Source organism: Gallinula chloropus, assembly GCF_964237585.1.
Source record: "Gallinula chloropus genome assembly, chromosome: 2".
In the NCBI taxonomy this organism is placed as follows: Eukaryota; Metazoa; Chordata; class Aves; order Gruiformes; family Rallidae; genus Gallinula; species Gallinula chloropus.
The window spans coordinates 154,169,730-154,191,765 of NC_140086.1; the positions used below are offsets into that span (position 1 = coordinate 154,169,730).

Consider the following 22,036-nt stretch of genomic DNA (forward strand, 5'->3'; position numbering starts at 1 on the left):
CTAACAAGAGAAGGCAAACCTGTCTGCAATCAGGCTGGCAGCTCTAGCACAAGTAGATTATACAGAGGGACAAGAAAGTGCTTCCCCTTTCCCCCTTCCAATTTTAAAGTCATTCTGTTCCTGGCAAGTCAGCTAAAGTAAAGCTCATACAAACAGCAAAGCCTTCAGAAAAACAGCACTTTAATGTGTAGTGGTAAGGTCACAAAAGAAATAAACAATTAACTTATAAAAGTAACTGAATGGAAAATGAAAACAAATTCTTGAGGCAGGTATTCTCTTATTAAAAGATTCATACTGATATGATTCTTTATGTCTAGAAGAATCTGATTAACACAAGTGATTAGGCAACTTCAATTTTAAAAGTTGCAAAAAAACAGGTTAAAAGAGCAATAAAAACTATGCTGTGATCTCTAAACCCAATATAACTGGGCAAAGTCAAATCTTCAAGTTGCTTTACTACAGCTTTGAATCCAACTGAAGATCTTCTCCTGACCCAATCAGGTAGACAATTCATGGAATTAGCAGAAAACTTCAACACTTGAAGAAAAAAGCTGATTTCTTCCAAAACTGGCCCTCCAGTACCTGTGCCATCTAGTGGCCTCCTCCTTCAGGCACGTCAGTGATTAGTTACTACAAGCCTTTGGTTAAGGCTGCTTCTTTATTTTACAGCAGTCAGTGTTACACTGCTCTTTTCTATAAAAGGTTAGAAAATGCAATGCAGAGTGCTACTGCTGAGAGTATCATTGAAGAGAAACTCATCCTCTTCTCCTGACACCAACAATCAATGCTAAGCACTTATGCTAAAAAGGGACATGGCAAAAAAACCTTTTCCCTTTCTTCAAGAAGGCCTTGTATCACCTTCAGTTAAACCTGTAACTTGTGTGTAGAGCAAAGTAACTGTTCACATCAAAAAACAGATCCTGAAGAGTAACACGGCTCACCTCATTCTCAATTATTTGGGGTGGAAAGACTAAGAAAGCTTTGCATGACTCAGTTTTTCTGTATGTTTTTCTAATAAAAAAGATCTATAGCTTCAGTTTGGATTCTTTTGCTTGCAAAGCCTTGGTTGCTAATTCAACTCTTTCTTTTAATAAGCTAGCTTCTTCAGCACTTCTATGGGCTTGTACATTTTTCAGTAAGAAGTGGGTAAGGAAGAGTTTCAAGCCTTCCCGTAGCATTCCCAGCTTGGGGTTGTCAGATACCCTGTGAAGACACAGATCAAAATCAGTATTTAGTCTTCTACCATTTCAGAAATGTCTTAATTTTTATCTTTTTCAAATAGAGATGCAGGAAAAAAAAAACCAACCTATGAAAGGAGATTTTCTGAAGAGGCTTTCCAATTACCAGCAAGTTTACATTGGCTTGGCAAACAGCCCAAACACACTCAGCATCCAGTTAATCCTCAACAATAAAAAGGAATATTGGAGCCTTAGACTTGCTTTACGTAAACAATTACATTACAGTGAAAACCAAAGCAAACACCGTGTTAGAGCTTCCTTGTGTTGCAGCATAACAGTGAAATGTCACCTGAGTTTTATGTGACACTGCAAGCTTAATACAACAAAATCATGGAATGACAGAATAATTTAAGTCAGAAAGGATGTTGGCAGGTCATCTTGTCCAACCTCCTGTTTAAAGCCAGACAAATATCCAGGTGTGCTCAGAGTCTTATCCACTCAAGCCCTAATCATCTCTGAGGATGGAGATTTCCCACCCTCTCCAGGTAACCCTGTTCCACATACAAAAAGATTTTCCAGCTGATTTAAAGAAAAAAATAACCCCCAAAACTTTTCCCTCACTAGTATTTATTAACTTTTCCTCTTTAAACTAAAGCTAACCTTCTAGCAAAGACTGCTGGGAAAGTTCTAGGACAGCTTTATTTTGTACAACAGTTGTATCTGTATCAAATTCTGTACTAACACACAAACGATATGGATGTCAACTCTAAGCAAGCACGTGGAGGTAAAAAAGGTCACCAGCAGTTGTCAACATAGACTCATCAAGGGGAAATCATGTCTGACCAATCTGAGAGCCTTCCACGACTGGCTGGGTGGATGAGGGGACAGCAGATGTTGGAGGCCTGCAACCAGCGTGTGACCCAAACGCTGGGTCCAGTCTCGTTCGTTTTCATCAGTGACCTGGGTGAGGGGACAGAGTGTACCCTCAGCAAGCTTGCTGACAATACAAAATTGGGAGGAGCGGGTGACACACCAGAAGGCTGGGCTGCCATAGAGCAAGACCCAGACAGGCTGGAAAGTTGGGTGGAGAGGAACCTAAAGTTCAACAAGGGTAAGAGTAAGGTCATGCACCTAGGGAGGAATAATGCCACATGCCAGTAGAGAGGTTAGGGGCTGTCCTGGAAAACAGGGCTGCAGGGCAGGACCTGGGAGTCCTGCTGGACAAAACAAGCATGAGACAGCAATGTGCCCTCACAGCCAAGAAGGCCAATGGTATCCTGGGGTGCATTAAGACGACAGTGGCCATCAGGTCACAAGGGAGGTTCTCCTCCCTCTCTATTCCACCCTGGTGAGGCCACTGTATCCAGTTCTGGGCTCCCCAGTTCAAAAGAGACAGGGAACTACTGGAGAGAGTTCAGTGGAGGGCCACAAAGATGATGAATGTAATGGAACAGCTCTCAAACAAGGAAAGGCTGAGAGAGTTGGGGTTGTTTAGCCTGGAGAAGAGACTGAGACAGGATCTCATTAATACTTAAAAATATCTAAAGGGTGCATGCCTAGAGGAAGGGTGGTGCCCAGCAACAGCACAAGGGGCAATGGGCACAATCTGGAACACAGAAAATTCCAGCTCAAGATGAGGAAAGCCTTCTTCACTCTGAGGGTGACAAGCACTGGGACAGGCTGCCTGGAGAGGCTGTGAAGTCTCATTCTCTGGAGAGATTCAAAACCCATCTGGTCACGAATCTGTGCAACCTGCTCTAGGTGATCCTGCATTAGCAGGGAGGGTGGACTACATGATCTCCAAGAGCTCCCTTCCAACACCTACCGTTCAATGATACGCTTCCCCTCACTCACTGACAAGAGCTTAATTTTTATGGGATGTGTGGCTGGTTGTTGGAAAAGACATTGTATAAAATAAATAAAAGTAAACTTATCTTCTTAATTACTACACACCAAGCATTACCTGGACACCTCTTTGATCACTTACCTCACAAAAATGTCACTAAGCTCTTCATCATCTGTTTTGATTAACAGCATGCTTAATACTTGTCGCAAGAAACGGACTTTGGGCTTATCTAGTTCACTGAATTCAATTACCTAGTGAAGAGAGAGGAAGAACCAGATTAAATCAAGTATTTCAAACAACCGGCCTCACATATAAACCAAGTCTTAAGTCTGGCACAGAACCATTAGCTGAGAACATGGCCTCCAAAAGACAATCAGTAAGGAAACAGAGAAGTTTCTAAGGAATCACTTATCTAACAGCACCAGAATACCAGATATAATTTCTTAAACAGACAAATACTTCAGGGACAACCCTTATAGTTCCCTATTTCACACACTTCAGTTATTCTTCTAATAGATTTCAATGGACTCCCCATTCTGAAATCCAAGTGCTTGGCAGATTTCTTTCTGGTCTGATAAGCATCAACATCAGCTAAAAAGCAGAGCACAGAATCCAGTGACAAAGCCTGTTAAACAGAGGGACCTCACTTCCAACTCTCAATACTTTAAAGAAAATAAGTATCACAACTGCTCTAGATATAGAACCACAGACTTTCTCTATGTCTTAATTTGGTATTTTATAGCAAGTTTTGTCCTAGTTTATGACCACAGACAGGTAAAGTAATGGAGAAAACACATTTTCCACAGAACTAGCAAATGCAAGGGAAACACAGAAGTATTCTGCAAAGAAAGCACACCAACCTTGAGAGCTGAAAGTGACAATGATTTTGTCCTTATCAAGTGAACCAACAGTGAAACCAAGTTGGAGATGGCAGAGGCTGTCAGGTTTTCTAAGTCTCTGATTTTGTCCCAAATGCTAAACTGGAATGTCACCTAAGTGGCAAAAGAAAAAAAGTAATTCCAACAAATCAAATGACTGTTTAAATGAACAAAAGCGTAACAAAAATCTTCCAACCTTCTATTCTTCATGAGCCCTCTGGTAATTAATAGATATGTCTGATCAGCCCATTACATTATTTTAAAATGCAGATGAAAGAGCCAAAAGCAAACCTTCTGCAGTAGTCACTTTATTTCCTATTCAGATCTGACCATGGGTGTGCCTTATTGAATGCATGGCTGTACCAGCAGGTCTTTTCCTCAGGATCAAGATCTTAACAGGCGACATCCAAGACTAATACCTAAAAAAACCCACCCCCTAACACCCGTCCTGGCTTTGGCCAGGATAGAGTTCATCTTCCTCCCAGTGGCTGGTATAGTTCCATTCTCAGGAATTTAGTAACTGACTTCCCAACCACAGTAATGACACTACAACAAAATAGAAACAGATTTTTCTTCACCTGAAATCGTCTCTCATATTCACAAAACTTGTGAGCCAAAAATGCATAGAAGGGGTTATATGTCTTCTCCTGTAAGCAGCAGAAAATGGTAACATGAACAATTTCTCTCTCCTGCTGATGTTTCAGTCCAAGCCTAAAATTCAACAAGAGAGTAAGAATTTTTTAGTGAGGAAAAAATTACTTAGTAATTACAAAGTAAGAGCTACAGTCAACATCCAAGAATAATACTTAAAAACCACCTCCAAACACCTGTCCCATGATTTTTACTTTTATTTTTTATTCTCTCCCTCATCCCACTAGTGGGGACATGGGAGTGAACAGCTGTGTGGCTGTCTCAGCTGCCTGCTGGGTTAAACCATGCCACCACCTAGCAAAATTTTACTGGTCAGAAAGTTCTTACAAAGTCTTTAAAACACGGAACGAACTCAGACCCTTAAGACTGTGGGCTAAATCTGTATCCTGCTATGGCAATATGGAAATGCTACAGCATTACCAGTGTTAAAGGAGTGACTGCAAAAGCAAGAACTCAGCAGGCAGAAGTGGAATGATACAAGTACAATTACACCCCAGGGAAGGTAGCCAACTCCTCATTTGTAGCTCTACGAGAAGAAAAAACAGAGGAGAGAGCCCTGTCATCATGGAGTATTATGTCCTTCTACATAGCAGTAACTCTGCACCAAGTGCTGCTGCATGGTGGACCAGTACAAGAGTTAAACAGTGAAACAAGAAATGCAGGACTCTCTTGTGGGTCTCTCATTCTTGTATCTACAGCCAAAGGAACCAAAACAGCCTTTGGATGAGTATAAGCATATTCAGAGAAATGTGTCTAGGGCCCTCCACTTCTGTGGTACTTACATAGTAAGAAAATATTTTAGGATGTTTTTTCTATTTGGCCATATAAATCTTTTCATCTCTAGATCAACTCTGTGTTACATAATACTTGAAATTCATTATAATTTGACCGTAGCCTGAGAGGATGCAGTCAGTGATTTAAGAGTAACTTAAAAAAACATCCCAAAGAAAACACTATCACTGAGTACTTATACTGGCTGCCTCAGCATAAAGGCCAAGGACTGAACAGCATTCCCACTTGAACAGCTGACCAGTCTAAAGGAGGGCTGAGACACTTTGGCAGGGAATGGTAACTAACTTACAATGCACCTGTTCTGTGAATAATATGATTTAGCTTCAGGGCCATCAAACGCTTGGCAGCACTAAACCCAATTAAAATGAAAAATGCTTCATATTATAATCAAAAAATGTCAAACAAAATTCTTTTCATTGCTTAAAGCTCAAGTTTCATACGACATTAGTATAACTCAAGTGTATTTTTTAAACCAAGTTTGACTCCGCTGGAACTTGCTCTACAGTCTGTACAGTTTGTCATTGCTTGAGTCTAATATCCCTCATTTGTACACACCTCCAGACATCTGCCATCACATTTGATCACAGACGCATACCAGATTAACAGAGAAAAATACTGTCTTTCAGCCAAAAACCTCCAGAATGTAAGCTTTTACAATGTGAATATCTGGGATGATTTCTAGGCTGATTGCTAAAGAGCTGTGAAAACTTAGAAGTATGCTTCTCCAAAAACAGATGAGCACTCTAAGTGCTGCATCTGTGATAGAACTCGGTTGCTCTCCCATCAGCCATGTTCCTGTTCTATCTGATTTTATTGCAGAGCAACAAGAGTTGGTTGGTTGTTTTTTGATACACAGGTTTTCAGCCACTGGCCATGCATTTAACAGATGACCTGTGGAGTTAACATTGCAGTCACTAATTTGGCACAGTCTCCATTTCCTTGTTCATCATCACATCTATCGTGACTTGCTTATTTAGGAAGTACTCACACTGCCATATATAGTTATAACCAAGTCAATCTGCACTTTCATGTTCCCTTTTGTTCTTAGCTTCACTTCTTTTCAGACCTAGAATTCCTAACCTAAATTTAAGTCAGGATTGTCTTTCACCATTGAGCTTCACCATTAACCTGTACAGATTTCATAATCCTGATAATCTTACAGAACCACCTCACCTACGAAATCATTTACGAGTTAGAATATTGCCATGGACTTGTACATCTTGACCACTTTAAGAACTTTCCCCTGTATATGGGATAACTGCTTCTGAAGTAGATTTATTGCCAGCAGAAACCTGCCTCTATGCAGGTTCACTGTCATCAGCTGAAGACCAAGACTATCACTGACTTCAGATCAAAAACAGCAATACTCAAATCCACTTTTTAAAAGTCAGTTTGTATTATTCTAGTAGATAGTCACATTCTTGCTATCCTGAATTACACACCACGCTATAACAGGGTATCTAAGACTTAAAAAGTTTCCAATTTTTTGTGTAAAGCTTCTCAAACTCTTCATTTCTACGAAATAGCTTAAAAATTCTCTCTGCATCAAACTTAAGCAGCATTCGTTCCCCTTCTTGTGTGAATCTGTGGTTTGAGAAGGAGGTGTGGCTTTTCAGCAGATGAAGTATCAAGTCACACTTTTTGTCTCCAGTGAAGTTCCCAGTCCTCCCTTTACATTGACACTTCTGGAATCACAAGCTGAGCCACTTCAGGGAGCTGTTCTGGCTTCAAACTAATTTCTTTCTTTTGATGTAAGGAGGAGAAAGACAAACAGAACTATAGCAGTGTGGATTTAAAATTGTTTAAATTCCCATTTAACCACAACCTCAACTCTGCCAGAGATCCAGCAGCAGATGAATTTAACAAGTGCAGTTAAAGTATTTTTTTTACTTATTTCTCAGACTCTTCCTCACGAGACTGACATCATCAAACACATAAATTTGAATTCCCACACACTCTGGAACACATGTTCACGTTAATTCCTTCACTGAAAATTCTGTGTACTTTCTGTTATACTCTGCCAGATCTGGGCAGATTTGAGAATTCCTCTTGGAGTTTGCTGCATAAAAATCAGCATCAACACACACCAGCAATCTGCAGACACGAGTTTTTCTGCCAAGCCTGTATGTATACAGATTCATATACTTGTTTAAATAGCATGGATGAGAGTCAAGGATCAATTTGCAAATTGAACTACCAGGTCTTGGCAAGAACTGCAGCAGCAGCAGCTAATTTCTTTTAATTGAACAGGCCACATTAAGATATTGGAATGACTCCACCACAGTCTTAAATCCAAGCTGTGTTTTGCAGAAGTGGCATTTAATCAAATATTAGTTGACTTTATTACAAACTCTGTTTTGGTTTGGTTAGCAAATTAAATAATTGCATGCCATCCTGGTAAGACAATTCATGTGAATTACAAGGCTGCAATAGAAAAGTTCAGACCAGATCTCTCCCCTCACAGTTAGTACAGACTTAATATTCTAACAAATAAAAAGAGTATCTTAGCTTAAGCTTTTCCCTGATCACAACTTGTTTGCCAGCTGGTGAGGAAACTGGTCTTAACACGAAACGCTACCCTGGAGCAAATCCAAAGCTAATAAATTCTGCAAGAGGGAAGTAGAGGTGCTAGAAAACTACCAGGTCATGCAAGTATGGACAGAGACCTACAAGATGGCTTAACAAGGTGGCAAGAAGGAAGTTGTAGTAGTATGGAAATCCAGCAACAAAGCCAAGAGATGTTCTGAAGGGGCTTCTCTAAGGAAGGAAGCCTGCAACAGACTTCCATCCAATCAACTGGGATGTACATCTTCAATGCAAAAAATACAGGCTTCTCAAGCCCAGTGATAGTGTAAATCAGTTACAGACATGAGTGACAATAACGGGAGCTACTTCTTTCCTCTGACTGCCAGTCAGTTCTGCTTGCCCCCTACTAGTCTGTACACCAGGGTTTTAGTTCCTCTCCTACCCTTTTATTACATTGATCCATAGCTACTCACCTGTATTATGAATTAAATGCTCTTATGCCCAAACCAGCAGTGTTATTTTTCCAGTCCAACTAATGCTATTTTTAGTTCTGGGCTGTCTTCTGTGTTGATCTGTACTTACTTGAGAAGCTTTTCAAAGGCATCCAGGTAGTCTTCACTTGTCATCAAGACACAAAAAATACTTCTCCTGATATCAGTGTTCATTCTCTGCTTACGAGCAAGCTCCATTATCTTTGAACTCACCTGAAAAAAACAAATGCTATTTAGGCTCGCTTAAAAAAATAGTATTTCTGTGCAACCTTTAAGATGACCATTAATGAAGGTCTCCAGTAAACTATGAAACAGCTGAACAGGGTCTTCTTCAACTAGGGAAATTTATTTTAAGTGCTTTAATTGTGCCAATTATTTTTAAGACAGGATTCTCTAATGCAAGACAGCATGACCACCTCACCATGCTACATTTAGAATCAGCTTTGATATACATCACCCATGGATAGACAACACTACCTGCCAGAATTCATACTTGCCAATCTACTTTAGGTCATGTCTCTTCTACTTACATAACAAGTAACTTTTGCAATTACAGAGGGTAAGAAAAAAGCTATACCATATTATTTATAGTACCAACTCTTATGAAGTGCATGAATACCTTCTGAAAAACATAAAAGCAGAATTTACAGGCCAAAAGCTTAGTCTTACAAGAGTCCATAAAGGATTTTTTTTGCGAGCTAAGAAATTAACTTATTCACCTGCATGAAGAATAGTCAAAACCCATAAACACTTACAGCACTGCTTGGATTTACCTTTCCTACATACAACTTTTCCTGAGTCTTCTTGTCTGTATCGTTGATCATTGGTGCTCCACTCCAGGATGACCCTACGATCCACCAGCGACCAACCTGATCAGCACTGAGGAGAGATTCCAGGGAGACACGGAGCTGAGTTTCTTTTCCAGAAGCACTGCTGTGAACCTTGAATAACAGCATACAAAGAAACCCCAAAGGCTTTTACTTTAAGGTTTGGGGCTTTAAATGTTAACAGAAAACAACAAATACTTCAAGTAATTAAAGTTACTTTAAAATAAATATCTTCATAAAGTCTTTACCCGTTTTCCCCCCTAACCTCTAGTTTTAGTCAGCAACATGAAAAGAATTTACAAGTTTCCCAAATGTTCTAATTTGTCAAATGCAAGAAGTTGTTTTAATCTACCTTTAGAAGCTCTTGATTTTTTAAAATTTATTTTTAAAAGAAAAAGAGATAACTAATGAAAAAATAGTCACCTTCCAATCACAAAACTTGATTAGAATTCAGACTTGATGCTGAGACTGAAACCACTATCTTACAATCTGGTTGTGATTTTCCTTTTGAACACTTGTGATCAAATAAAATATGACAAACTGCGTTAAATTTTGTACAAACAACAAAAAGTTTAAACTCTTGGAACAAAGTAAGAATTATCAACAAAAGAGGCTAGAAGCCTACAAAGAGGACTGCAAACATTTAAGAGGAAATTCTACAGAACTAGGTTACCTAGCTTATTTTTGCCTGGCCTGTTATCACCAACGTGCACATCCTGCACTTACACATTTCTGAAAAGTAAGATGGTCCATATGTTGTAGACAAGTAATTTTCAGATTGAAGATACAAGGACTTAAAAATCAGATTCAACTCTTGAGTAAATTATTTAGTTCTCAATCCAAAGAGACAATTACTTTCATACATTTTATACTGGGTTGTTCTAAACAAACTGCTCTCTGAATTTAAAAAAAAAAAAAGAAAATAAAAAATACAGTTTTTCAGAAGTGTTTATACTTCCAAAATAATTCTGGTGAAGTTGAGCGGATGCCTGCATCCAAAATCCATGGAAAAAAGAACTTCTCATAATGACTCACTTCTTCTGCACAATCATTAAACATCCCATAACCTCTTTTTTTCAATTACAGCACTTTGAGGCAGAGTCCTTGGCTAAGTATTATGTCATTTCTCAAACTGTTCTGCAGAAGGTTGGTTGACCGCTGACTAAACTTGGACACGGGACATATTACTTAATGACCTAAGAAGTGATTTCTGTCCACAAGAGCTTCAGCCTGTTAAACGAATTAAAAAAATACTATAGCTCATCAAGCCAGCATACAATACAAGTAACTACTTCTGGTTTAAGAACTGCTATATGGCATATGTCAAGAAAGTTCTCACCAGTGTTCTCTGCAGTTTGCGGAGTTTTTCAACTGGCTCAGGATCATATCCGGGAATCTTGCGCATGTCGTTATTCCTCAGTGCCAGCATAGTCTCCAGCATGAAACGGACCTATTGGGAAAAGAAATATTCCTGTGGAATATGTTGATCTGAGTTTCTTTACTCAGGTAGAGAGTGTGCTTTGAAATTACTATACTGTGAGAATAAGCAGCTCAGCTGGCAACATACATCAAAACTGAGATTAGACAAATGCAGAGAAGGATGTTTACTGTAATCCTATTATATTAATTTGTGTTCAAGCCTCAATTCAAAGCTTAATCTGTTAAACACCATGCATGAGTGACCATTTTTTGAAGTGTACAAAGTATGACTACACAGAGGCACTAAACACAAACCAGTCTTGGTCTGTGTCCGAAGAACTAATGGAGAAAGACAGGCAAAAAGACTGCAAATGACAGAACACAACAACAGAACACCAATGGCAACTTAGACTTTAAATGGAGCATAACAGAAAACATTTTGTTAAATTAGCACATACATCCAAGTGATTTTTATTTTTAGTATTGAACTCTATTTGGAACAGAAGATCTTTGAAACACACCCACGTACCCTAGTCTGATCACGGAGTTTCATTTCTGCTGTGTTTGCTTTCTTCTGGGCTTCAGTGATCAGTTCCTTCAAAGCCAATGCATCATCTTTTCTTAAGGAAAAGCCCACATTTTTCAGAAGAAACAAAATCAACTCAATCTCTTTTTCAGTGAAAGCGCTAACAAGCCTTTTCAGAATATCAAAGATCAGCAGGGAATGAACCACATGGAAGTTATACAGATGAGCAATCAAGGCAAGCAGATTTTCACATTCTTTCCCTTCAGCATCACTTTTGCAGAGTTCATCAAATTTCTTCACCACGGCTTCCAAGAAGTGAGCACCCACCTGGCAATAGTTCCATTAAGGGGGTGGGGGGAGGAAAAAAAAAATAAATCCAGCAGTTAACGGTAAGTAGATTTTACAGACATCTGCAAAACATGGGGGCCCTGCCACTACTCATTTTACAGAAATATTGCTGCTCCTCTCCACCAATATGGATGTTCTGCATTTACATATATAAATACCTAAGAAGTGTGACATTTTCTTAAAGTGTATCTTATTTACACCTTGTATGTGCCATCCAGTTGTCTGTTAAAATCCATATGAGAAAAGTAAACGTTAGGAACTTTTACTGTACCTACATCAGAATGTATTAGTTAATGCAGTTCTTATGGACACATATTAGCATCATCCCAGCTGTCAGGCTAGCATGCTGCTACTGCTAGTCATTCAACTGGTAAAAGCTGCAAGTCAAATCCAGAATGAATGTTCAGCAACCCAGAAAAATATGCCTAACAGGAGGCTAAAAGATAACATTGTAAAACAATCCAGCACATTAAGCTTTCACAGTTGCTGAGCATAAGTTTAGGCTGAGGCTGAAGTGGGGGTAAGTCTCAGTCATTTTAACTGGCACGGTTGAGACAAGCGATTTTGGAATCTATCTGTGAAAAGAGAACTGATGCTGGAGATTGGCATTAGGAAGCTCACCAAAATATGGGTAGGTAATGAACACGTTACTGCTAAAAAAGACAAACATCCCCATTATTGTGGGGCTAATATTTGCTGCCTGTTCTTATGAAAGCCAGAAGTCCCAGCAGCATTACTGGCTTGCCTTAGAAGCATAATATGTAATGCATATTTACAATTATTATACAGAGAGAAGAAGTAGTTGGGCTTTATAAAATACTTAAATACTACAGTCTTAGATTCAAAGATACTATGTTACAGAGTCAGAAGTAAAGACAATCTGGGTATCAACCACTTCTAACACCTATTTTTATATCTATATCTAAAACCTATTATATATTTTGCAAAGTTTCAACTTTTAAGAAGAGAAACACAATCTTTTTAGAACAGCACTGCAATATTATGTTATATTTGCGGTCAGAACGGCCTTTCAAGCAGCAAAGAGGAACAAAAAAGTTTGACAGCAAGGCTGCATGGAGAAAGCTGCTGTAATTGAATCCATCTGACACTCAGGGACAGCATTCATGTCACTAAATGACAAACTTGCATCAAGATGTTGAAAGAAAATATAACTTGACAGACACATGGGCTGGAACATCTCAGTTTCTCAAGAGACAGCTCACCAAACTCTTCTTTCTGACATAATTAGTTCAAGCTTCTCTTTAACAGTAAGCAAGAGATATTTATCAGGATTAAAAATAAAAAACAAAACCTCCCAAAATTTTGCTGTGTTTTTTGAAGGTTTTGATATTCTGGAGTCATTGATATATATCTATATATATCCACCCACACCCCCATTACTGATTTGTGTGATTTGGCTTAAAAAAAAAAGACATTTTATACTGATCTAAAAGGATTCCTCTAACTGCAGTGCTTTCAAACACAATGTTCAGGAAATACCCTCATACACCCAAGAGAGCAGAAATGGACATCACTAAAAAGGAGAAAACCTGAAGCTTCAAATGTTCAGTTGTATCGATGCTGAAATATTTTGATGAAAAAACCCCAATGTTTTTTATAAATGACCAGTTGTAACTCACAGAGTTACTAAGTTATAAATACTGCTGAAGTTCAACTAGAAGTGCTTTTTAGTGACACACAACCAAAAATTAAAAGGCAATTCAAACAAAATATCAAGGAAAACACTCTACAGTATGTACTGTTAAACAAAATTAGTCCCCACCACAAGAATCACAAGGTTGGAAAAGACCTTAAAGATCATTAAGTCCAACCATTCCTGTCCTGTGCTAAACCATACCTCCAAGTACCTCGTCTACCCTATTTTTAAACGTATCCAGGGATGGTGACTCAACTCCCTCCCTGGGCAGCCTGTTCTAGGCCCTGACAATTCTTGCAGTGAAAAATTTTTTCCTAACATCTAATTTGACCCTGCCCTGGCACAGTTTTCTGTCATTTCCCCTGGTCCTATCTCCTGTCACCTGGCTGAAGAGACCATCGCCCACCTCTCTACACCCTCTTTTCAGATAACTGTAGGTGGTGATAAGGTGAATTACCTCAATTCCTACATTATGATGAAGAACGCTGACCAAAAGGACATGCTCCATTATGAGTCTTGCAGGCATGGCAACTGGAGTAACACAAGCATTCATGAGAATATCTGTCAGAGTTTCATTCATGTCCTTTCTGCTGTTGCCCATGTAGAGGTCTTCCATCTGTCCACTAATGGAGGACAAGTTTGGTTCACTCAATCTATTGAGAAACACAATCCAATTTTAATGTTTCCTTCTTTACACCATTCTGTAACTTTCAATTTACTGAGCAAGCAAAATATTCTTTTTGGAGAAACCAGACTGGCTTAGAAGAAAGATTGAAAAGATACCTGGAAAGGACTTTTTGTCTTTCGCTGCCTTTACTAAACTAAAAAAAACCCCAAAAACCCCAAACCAACAAAAACAAACCACAAAAAACCAATGTGTGTTTAATGCAAATGTTTGTTTTTGTAAAATATTTACATGTAAAACCAGATTATTGTCAGTATTTACCAAGCACTGTCGATATGCTTGCTGTCACACTGAACAGATTTACAAAGAAAACAGACTTGGCTCTTAGCACTCACTTCTAACTAAGGCACATCAGTCTCAAAAAAATTAAGTATGAAAATACCTCATGCTTTTCTCACATTTAAGTCATAGAAAATTCTAAATGACTGAATAAACTGTACACCATGGTCTGCATTTTACGGTAACTTCAATAAAAGTAAACATCAATGGATTTCATATTTTCAAAATGCTCTAAAATTAAAACATGTGAAAGTGCTAATTACTTTTTCTGTTCTTCAGCACTGAAAGCTATAAAATGTTACTTCTCCTCAGTTGTGCTGTGGAGAAATTTTATTGTATTCAATTAAAACAAGAAAGCCATGCTTTTTTGGGGGGCTGTAACTCACACTATAAGGTTTTTTTATAGGCATACTCCAACTGACACTTTGTGAGTTATACCTTCCACTTGCAGGCAACTGCTGGGTGGAATTTCGCCCTATCTTAAATTTATTTTCTAGATTTTTCAACTCCTGTAATGACCAACTTTGAAGAATTTATATCAACAAAGACAATTATTATTAAGGATAGCAGACATGATTGCCAGCTTAAAATCAGTTTGTGAAGAGAAAAGTCACATCCTTGCCACTTTTCTTTGAATGATGAGCACTGTCACATCAAACCAGAAAGATTAATGACTTTCCTTATTACATTACCTATTAATGAGACCATTCACCATTTTCTTCAGCCTTCCCAATTCTTCTTTTTTCTTGTCATCCAGTGTCTCCTGAGCTTTCCTTACTTGAGGGGGAACATATTTTGTAGCACACTGACTATGACTCTTAGCAGGAAAAGAATATAAAATGAAATTAGCATTTTAAATATTTTAACAGAAATATGCATTCGAGATTAATATACTGAACTTTCAGTTACATGTATATTTTACCATCCAATAACTAATGCCAAAGGAAGAACTTAATACATGAAAGCATGCAACAAGTTACTGCTTATGACCAACTTGATGGCAGTAAGAAAACCTCTTCACATTAATTCTTCTTTAAGTTATTGTTCCTAAAACCTGACATTTTTGGTCTTGTCTTTATTAGCCACAAATGCACTAACAGGTTAAATTAGTGCCATGTGGGCTACGTCTGCCACGGGGCCTCTTCTCCTCCACCCATGCTACAAGACCTAAAGGAGGCAGACACCCTGGGATCATTTATGGACTAAAGCTAAAGGAGGGAAGGTTTAGATTAGATATTAGGGAGAAGTTTTTTACAGAAAGAGTGGTGAGGTGCTGGAACAGGCTGCCCAGAGAGGTGGTGGATGCCCCATCCCTGGAGGTGTTCAAGGCCAGGTTGGATGGGGCCCTGGTCAGCCTTGTGTAGATCCAGGCCTGGAGGTTGGTGTCCCTGCCTGTGGCAGGGGGGTTGGAACTCTATGATCCTTGGGGTCCCTTCCAACCCAGACCATTCTATGAAGATTCTATGATCCAGAAGTAACAATTCAGTTTGCAATAGACACTAACGTAAGCTCTTTTTACTCTTAGAATAAGTATTTAACCGTGTTCTTAAACTCTAAAGCCAGGGTAGTACTACGCTTTCTTCCTTTTATTTGATTATCTTGCATACAGAGGCAAGGCCACGGGCTTGGGAGCATCCCGGCCGGGGGCACCGCAGCCCCGTGCCGCCCGGCTTGGCCGTAGGGCTCAGCAGGCCGCTGCTGCTGGGTCCCGTGCTGCTTTCACCCGGGACCACGCTCCGCACAGCCGAAGCAGGCTCCAAACAACCGCAATGTACAGCGGTGATGGAAGCGCTGCTTTCGGCGACACGTACTTTGCCAAGCAGGTTTGCACTATCCGAGACGAACACCCTACCTCTTCCTCCTGCTCCTCCTCCTCCTCCTCGCCCTGGGACTCGCCGGCCTCAGGCACCCCGCCGTCCTCGGCGGATGAGGACAGACTCTCGCTCTCCCACTGCTCCTCCGCATCATTCCCCTCGGAGGGATCGGAAGCGTCCTCCGACTCTTCCCCGTCGGAATCCTTCTGAGGCCCAGGCTGGCTCTCCCGCGGCTCCGGAGCCTCTTCCTCGTCGCTGCTTTCGCACAGCCTGCTGAGGCCAGCCCGGGTGCCCAGGGCGCCCAGCACGTAACCCAGCCCGTCCCGCAGGAAGCTCTGCGGCACCTTCTCCGCCACAGGAGAAGCGCCCTCCCGCTTCTTGCGGCGCTTGCCGAGCCCCAGCCGCCGCTCCAGGAGGCGTATCTCCTTATCCTCCTCTTCATTGGCCTCCAGCAGGGCCCGCTTCCGCGCCGAGGAGGTTGCGGCGGCGGAGGAGGCAGCGCAGGGTGTAGGTACCGGTCCCAGAGGCCTCGCCATCTTCTGCTGCCGCGGCGCCTCCAGACGCTGCTTTCCGACCGTAGTGGCGGGCGAGGACGGTGCTTTGGGGCGGGCGGCAGGAGTCGCCTTGGCAGAAGCCGGTTTGACAGGAGTCACCTTAGCAGGAGTCGGCTTGGCCGGGGCGGCGGGGGCCTCCACTAGCTCCCCGCGTTGGAGGCGGCGGCGGCGGCTCCGCTTAAGCTTACGCTTCTCCTTCCTCGCGTCCCGGCGGCTCCTGCGGTTGTATCTCTCCGATTCTTTCAGCAGGGGCAGCGACGGCTGATCACCAGCTGCCTGCACGAACTCCTGTACCGACTGCCGCAGCCTGTCTAACTTCCTGCCGCGCCGAGCGCGGCCGGCCGCCGAGCGCTTCATCTTCCCCTCAGCCACGCTGTGCTTGGGCGCCGCCATCTTGGGGAAGAGCTAACCTGCCTCTTCCGCCGCGCGGCCGCCATTTCGGGCAGCAGCGCCCCCTGACGGGATGGTCCCTGGCGGGCGGGAACTCGCTTGACACTCGTACCAAAGCGGCTAGATCCGTAGAGATTCCTTATTTTTAAAAATATGCTTAATAAATATAATATTAAGAAGATACAAGACGTTAATTTTACAGAAGAGACTAGAACAATTTGTCTCTCAAGGCCCTAACGCCCACTGGCCACGAGACTCTCGCTGACACCTCTCAGAGCCACAGGAGCTGGGGAACATCAGCACCCCTGACCTCGCCTCCGCCACAGCCTCCCAGTTTATGAGCCTCCCAACGTTGCCAAGCTCAGGTGTTTTCCTGCGCATGCCAGAGGCAATGTCCACATGCAGACCTGCTGCCCAGTGCTAACTTCTCTTGGGTTGTTTCCATGCATGGCAGTGTGCAGGACAAGGAGATGGCAGCTGCAGGGACCACTGGCCCCTGCCACAGGGATGGGATCTTCCTCACTCTGCCTAATCTGGCACTCACAGTAGGTGACAACTTGACGTTGAATGTGTGATGAGAGGGTACGACATGTCTCATGGCAGTTTGCTGCTCTCAGCGGGAAAACCAATTGGTGGGTCTTATTTTTAGTCTCTTTGCTGCAATCTAGGGTTATGTAACCTGCTGGTTATGGGTGGCTGACCCTGTGTCTGTGTCCTCTCCTCCTACCACCTTTGAAATCTAGTGCGAGTTTCAGTCGTGGCTGGCAGATGCCTGGAGTTCCTTGAAACACTGAATTTCCCAGAGTGTCATTCAAATAGGTGGCTGGGTAGAAGAAAGAATTTTGCAGCTGAACAAAGTGCCACAACATGAGCGAAGACCATAGCAGACACCAGAAAACACAAATGGAAGCCAGCACATGTGACCCAGTTTCAGCAAAAGGGTCAATTTTGAATGTCCCGTGGGGACCAAATCCATAGGAAGTCAGGCTTCATTATTTTGTTCTTTGGCGTTGCACTGCTGACCTCTCTTGAACAATGAAGTACTGCACAAGACTTCTATTTCACCTGAAAAATTTAATATGTCTTTATTATTCAGAAAATTATTTTTGTCTTTCTGTGCATGTTTCCATATTTTCTCATTACATCATATGTCCTAGGTGACCCAGCTTTTTCAAGGCTGATGCATAATGAATCTTTCATGCTTGGTGACAAAATACGTTGCATTGATTTGTCAAGGCATTCCTTTTGGTACGTCTTAGACTATATATTATGCTATAATTTATTGCTGGGCTCCTCTTTATGCTCACATGCATTTTTCATCCTATTTATAGATTTATTGATAACAGTAATCCAGCAGCATGTCAGAATGCTAGATAAATACAGCTGAATATAACTTGAGAAAGTATTAGATGCTTTTAAAATGCCAAGATTCGCATCTTCCTTCAGTCTCATCATGTAATTTGTCATTGAGGCTAACAGAGCTCTCCAATAATGTGAAATTTCACATATCTTCAAAGAAGGAAGATGTCAATTTTTGCCTTCTTCAGTACTTTATGTCACAAAGCAAAATGTAGAAAGCATGTATCCCAAATCTGGGTGAAAATGGGTGTGCTACTTTTGCAAAAAAAAAAAGAAGAAAAGATAGGAATTATCATCTGTTTGTGAAGGAAAAATCATTTCTAAGAATTAAAGCAATATTTCAGATAAAATATAAATACAAAAATCAAGAAAATGGAATTTTGCTTAATAGTCTAATTCAGCATTCAAATCTAGTGAGGCCATGTCTAAATAAATACACTGCAACAAACATTTCAGATACTATCTTAGAATCTTCTGGTGCTTTATTTTACACTTACCAATTTGGCACCAAGTACCTGGTAAATACAGTTGCCTTAAAATTTAAAATGTGAATAATAAGAAACTCCTGTCAACTATTCTTCCAACTTTCCTGTGTTGTCTAAATACCACACAAGGGAAGAAATCTAGTTTCTATTTTACAAATTTCACATTTAGATCTCTGCGTCATATGGGCATCACTTGCCAATTAGAAATTCTGAATTGAGGGAACATTTTGTAATTGTTCTTTGTTTTGACAGTGATCCTGCAGCAGAGAACAAGCTGCAAGGGCAGGTTTTGCATTTAGAATGAAATTGAACATAATGGCATGATTCACTGGAAATAAAAGTTCGTATAGAATTGTTGCTTCAGTAAAATGTTGCTTCCTGCTGAGATAATCTTTGCTAACAGATTTCCTTTCCTATTAAATGATATTCGTGGATTTTTACTTTTTTTCCCTCAGTGGAATGAGCGGAACCCAAGTCCTTTAGCTGTCTGTCTGCTATTGTCTCCTGGTCACCTCCCACATGCCATGGAAATGTGATTTAGTGACTACACAATGCACATAGGTAGATTCTGGCTCCTTTGTAATTTGCAACTGTTCGGAATATTGTGCTATTTATCACCACAGGAAAGAGCACAGCAGCACCAGAAAGACTTTAAGCTATGCTCACAGGGTCATTCTTTGTACTTATCAATGGAGAAAACAGCCTGATTCATGTTAGAATATTGCTTTAAATCCAAAGCCTTTTTTGACTATGCAGACTGGAAGCTTCATGCCAGAATCAATTTATTCTAAGCAGCAAGAGTGTCAGAACAGTACAAGTTAGTTGAAGACTCAGCTGTGAGTCTCGAGCACAGCATCCATGGTTCCCCCCCCCATGTCATACTGTCACTCGGATGAGAACTGAAATTTGGTCTGCTGGCAGAGATTGTGGCAGAATACTTTTCCTCTGGAAAACATTTTCTAAAGTCTCAAGGCTGTACAAAGCTGCTGGCTCTTCAAATGTGCTTCTGTTCCATCTATTTCAGAAGGTGTTGGTAGGCAGGGAAAATTATTTCCTTTGTGTTTTAAAGATACATCCCTGTTGCTCAGAATTTTTTTGGTTTGGTGAGGGTTTTTTTTTGGGTTTTTTTGTCAGGCATGATGGAAGCTGAACTACACAAATACCGTCAAAGAAATCTGAACTTAGAATAAGTAGAAAGTCCTGAACTTACTCCCACAATTTCCAGTCTTTGATCCTAACCTTGGGCTGGTCATTTATGTTCTCCATGCTGCTTTTGTACCAAATGAGTTCTCTTCCCTCGTTCTCAGACTAAGGTCACGATAGATCCTTCTGTATCTCCAGGGCTGCCTGCTGTGCCTGTTTACCACGCACAGCATCTTCCCTTATCACTGCCTCTTTTCTGGGGCTGCCTCAGATCTGCTGACTGAAAGCTGTTTGCTGAGTTTTTCATATAGTTGCTTTCTTTTAGTGACTGAGATCAATGTTCTTTCAGTTGGTGCTGACTGGTGGTACTCCTCAAAAGAGATCTAAGGTTAGTTTAAGCTAACTGAGGCTTTTTTGATTAAGATGAATTAGGAAGTAACCATAGGAATAGCTCTGCAAGGGGATGCAAGGGGCTGTCTGTAGCTTCTCCCCGCTTCCCAAAGAAGCAGCTGAAAGTGGCAAACCTAGAGTAGGGAGAAGACGTGTATTCACTGACTCTATTCATTAATGTCTTTTAGTTCATTGGAAGGAAGGAGTGGGTACCAAGGGTTATTATTTAGATAAATGATCCGAAAGACAAGCATAAAAAAGACAGATATGCTGGGTGAAAGCAGAAACCCATTTCCCCAATCCATTAGCATTTTTAGTTTTAAACTATAAGGAGATTATCTAATACGTGACACAAGGATGACTGAAAAAATGTAATCAGATGACTTTCTTGTTATTAAAAGGAAGAGGTAGGTTGCAACTAAAATGAGCTTTTAAATTAGTGCTTTGTGCACATCACCATTAAAAAAACACAATTATAAATCAGGATAACATCATTGATCAAAGTCCCACATTATGGCACTTTGCATTTCCTATATGAAATTTATATAATCAAAGTTTCTGTGCCAAGAAATGTAAGTCTCTATGGGAGACTTAACTCTATGCTGAACACTGACCTTATCTAAGGAACACTTGTATTATATTGTCATTTATAAGGCAGTTTTCATGCAAAAAAGGTAAATATTTAACAAGGGACATTTCCTTCTGTTCTTTCTCCTTTGCTGTTAATTGCTTAGCTTTAACATACCAATTGTAGTTCTATTCCTTGAAGATCAGTTTTCATTTTTATAATCTATTTCTTTAATTCTGACAAGGCAACTTCAAAAGAAAGAATGCTTGGATGTAGGAATAACACTCTGGAGTAAATACCTATGAATACCAGAATTCAACAAAAATCCCCTGAACCAAGCAGTGAACTATTACTTTGTTAAAATCACCTTTTCCTGTTTTATCTATAAAAAGTGAAAACACAGGCAAGAATAACATTGTGCCACTGACACAGGAGCAATTGCACCAGTAGTAGTGTGCAGCGTCACTATTCATCCCACTACTAACATTTCATTTTTTTCATACGTGGTGTAAGGTAATTGTTTTCAGGGACAATTAATTTCCAGCAGGTTTTTCTAGCTCAGTGGGGTGCAAAAGTCTTACTCCATTTCTGCTGAGGCTTTGTGAAACATGCAAAATAAGGTATGTATCTGAGCCAAATGCAGTCCAGTTTCTGGAGGTCTTTCCTGCACAACAGCAAACTCTGGATCTGGTAACTTGTACTGTAACAGTATCAATTTATACATGTTAGTTTCCAATCTACATCTTCATCTCAGTTTCTGTGAAGCATTTATGCTGTTGTTTGTGATACAGTATTAATTTAATGTACAGTTCCTGCTCAGGAATTCTACTTAACCTGGCCATGACCAGAATGCAGCAGTGGACAGTGCATGCTGCATCTCAAAGACCATTCTCTCAAAGTACTTTAAAATACCAACACAGATTTTACCCTGACAGACAAGAGAGAGTTCCTCTCCCTCAGTTTAGACAGACATTTAGAGTAGAACCAGTCACCCTGCTCTCTGTTTATAGTCAAGTGGACAGAAATAGTCACTTTTAGAGAAAAATCTCATCCATTTTAGGCTTCTGCTTCAGGATGAGATGGACAATGCCTTAGTCCTCTTCAGCCCGATGGTTAGGCCTCCACTGATTTAAAAGGTTTGCATGACTGGTTTAGATGCAGGCACATGCATGGTAGATACCTATAGTTAGGTGACTCCTACGCAAAGGACAAGGCAGTGAAACAAAACAA

The 22,036-nt window shown here is 40.6% G+C and overlaps 1 protein-coding gene across 1 annotated transcript; it reads right to left on the reverse strand.

Annotated features, from left to right (window-relative positions):
• Positions 1 to 1,025: 1,025 nt before the first annotated feature.
• Positions 1,026 to 16,864, reverse strand: NOM1 (nucleolar protein with MIF4G domain 1; the record flags this gene model as incomplete). The annotated part of the gene is made up of 11 exons (XM_084260208.1): positions 1,026 to 1,203; positions 3,166 to 3,275; positions 3,885 to 4,016; positions 4,481 to 4,613; positions 8,454 to 8,575; positions 9,136 to 9,303; positions 10,529 to 10,639; positions 11,138 to 11,461; positions 13,597 to 13,792; positions 14,796 to 14,920; positions 15,956 to 16,864. The coding sequence occupies 11 exons, from the start codon at positions 16,862 to 16,864 to the stop codon at positions 1,026 to 1,028; spliced, it is 2,508 nt and encodes an 835-aa protein (XP_084116334.1).
• Between the last annotated feature and the right edge of the window lie 5,172 nt (positions 16,865 to 22,036).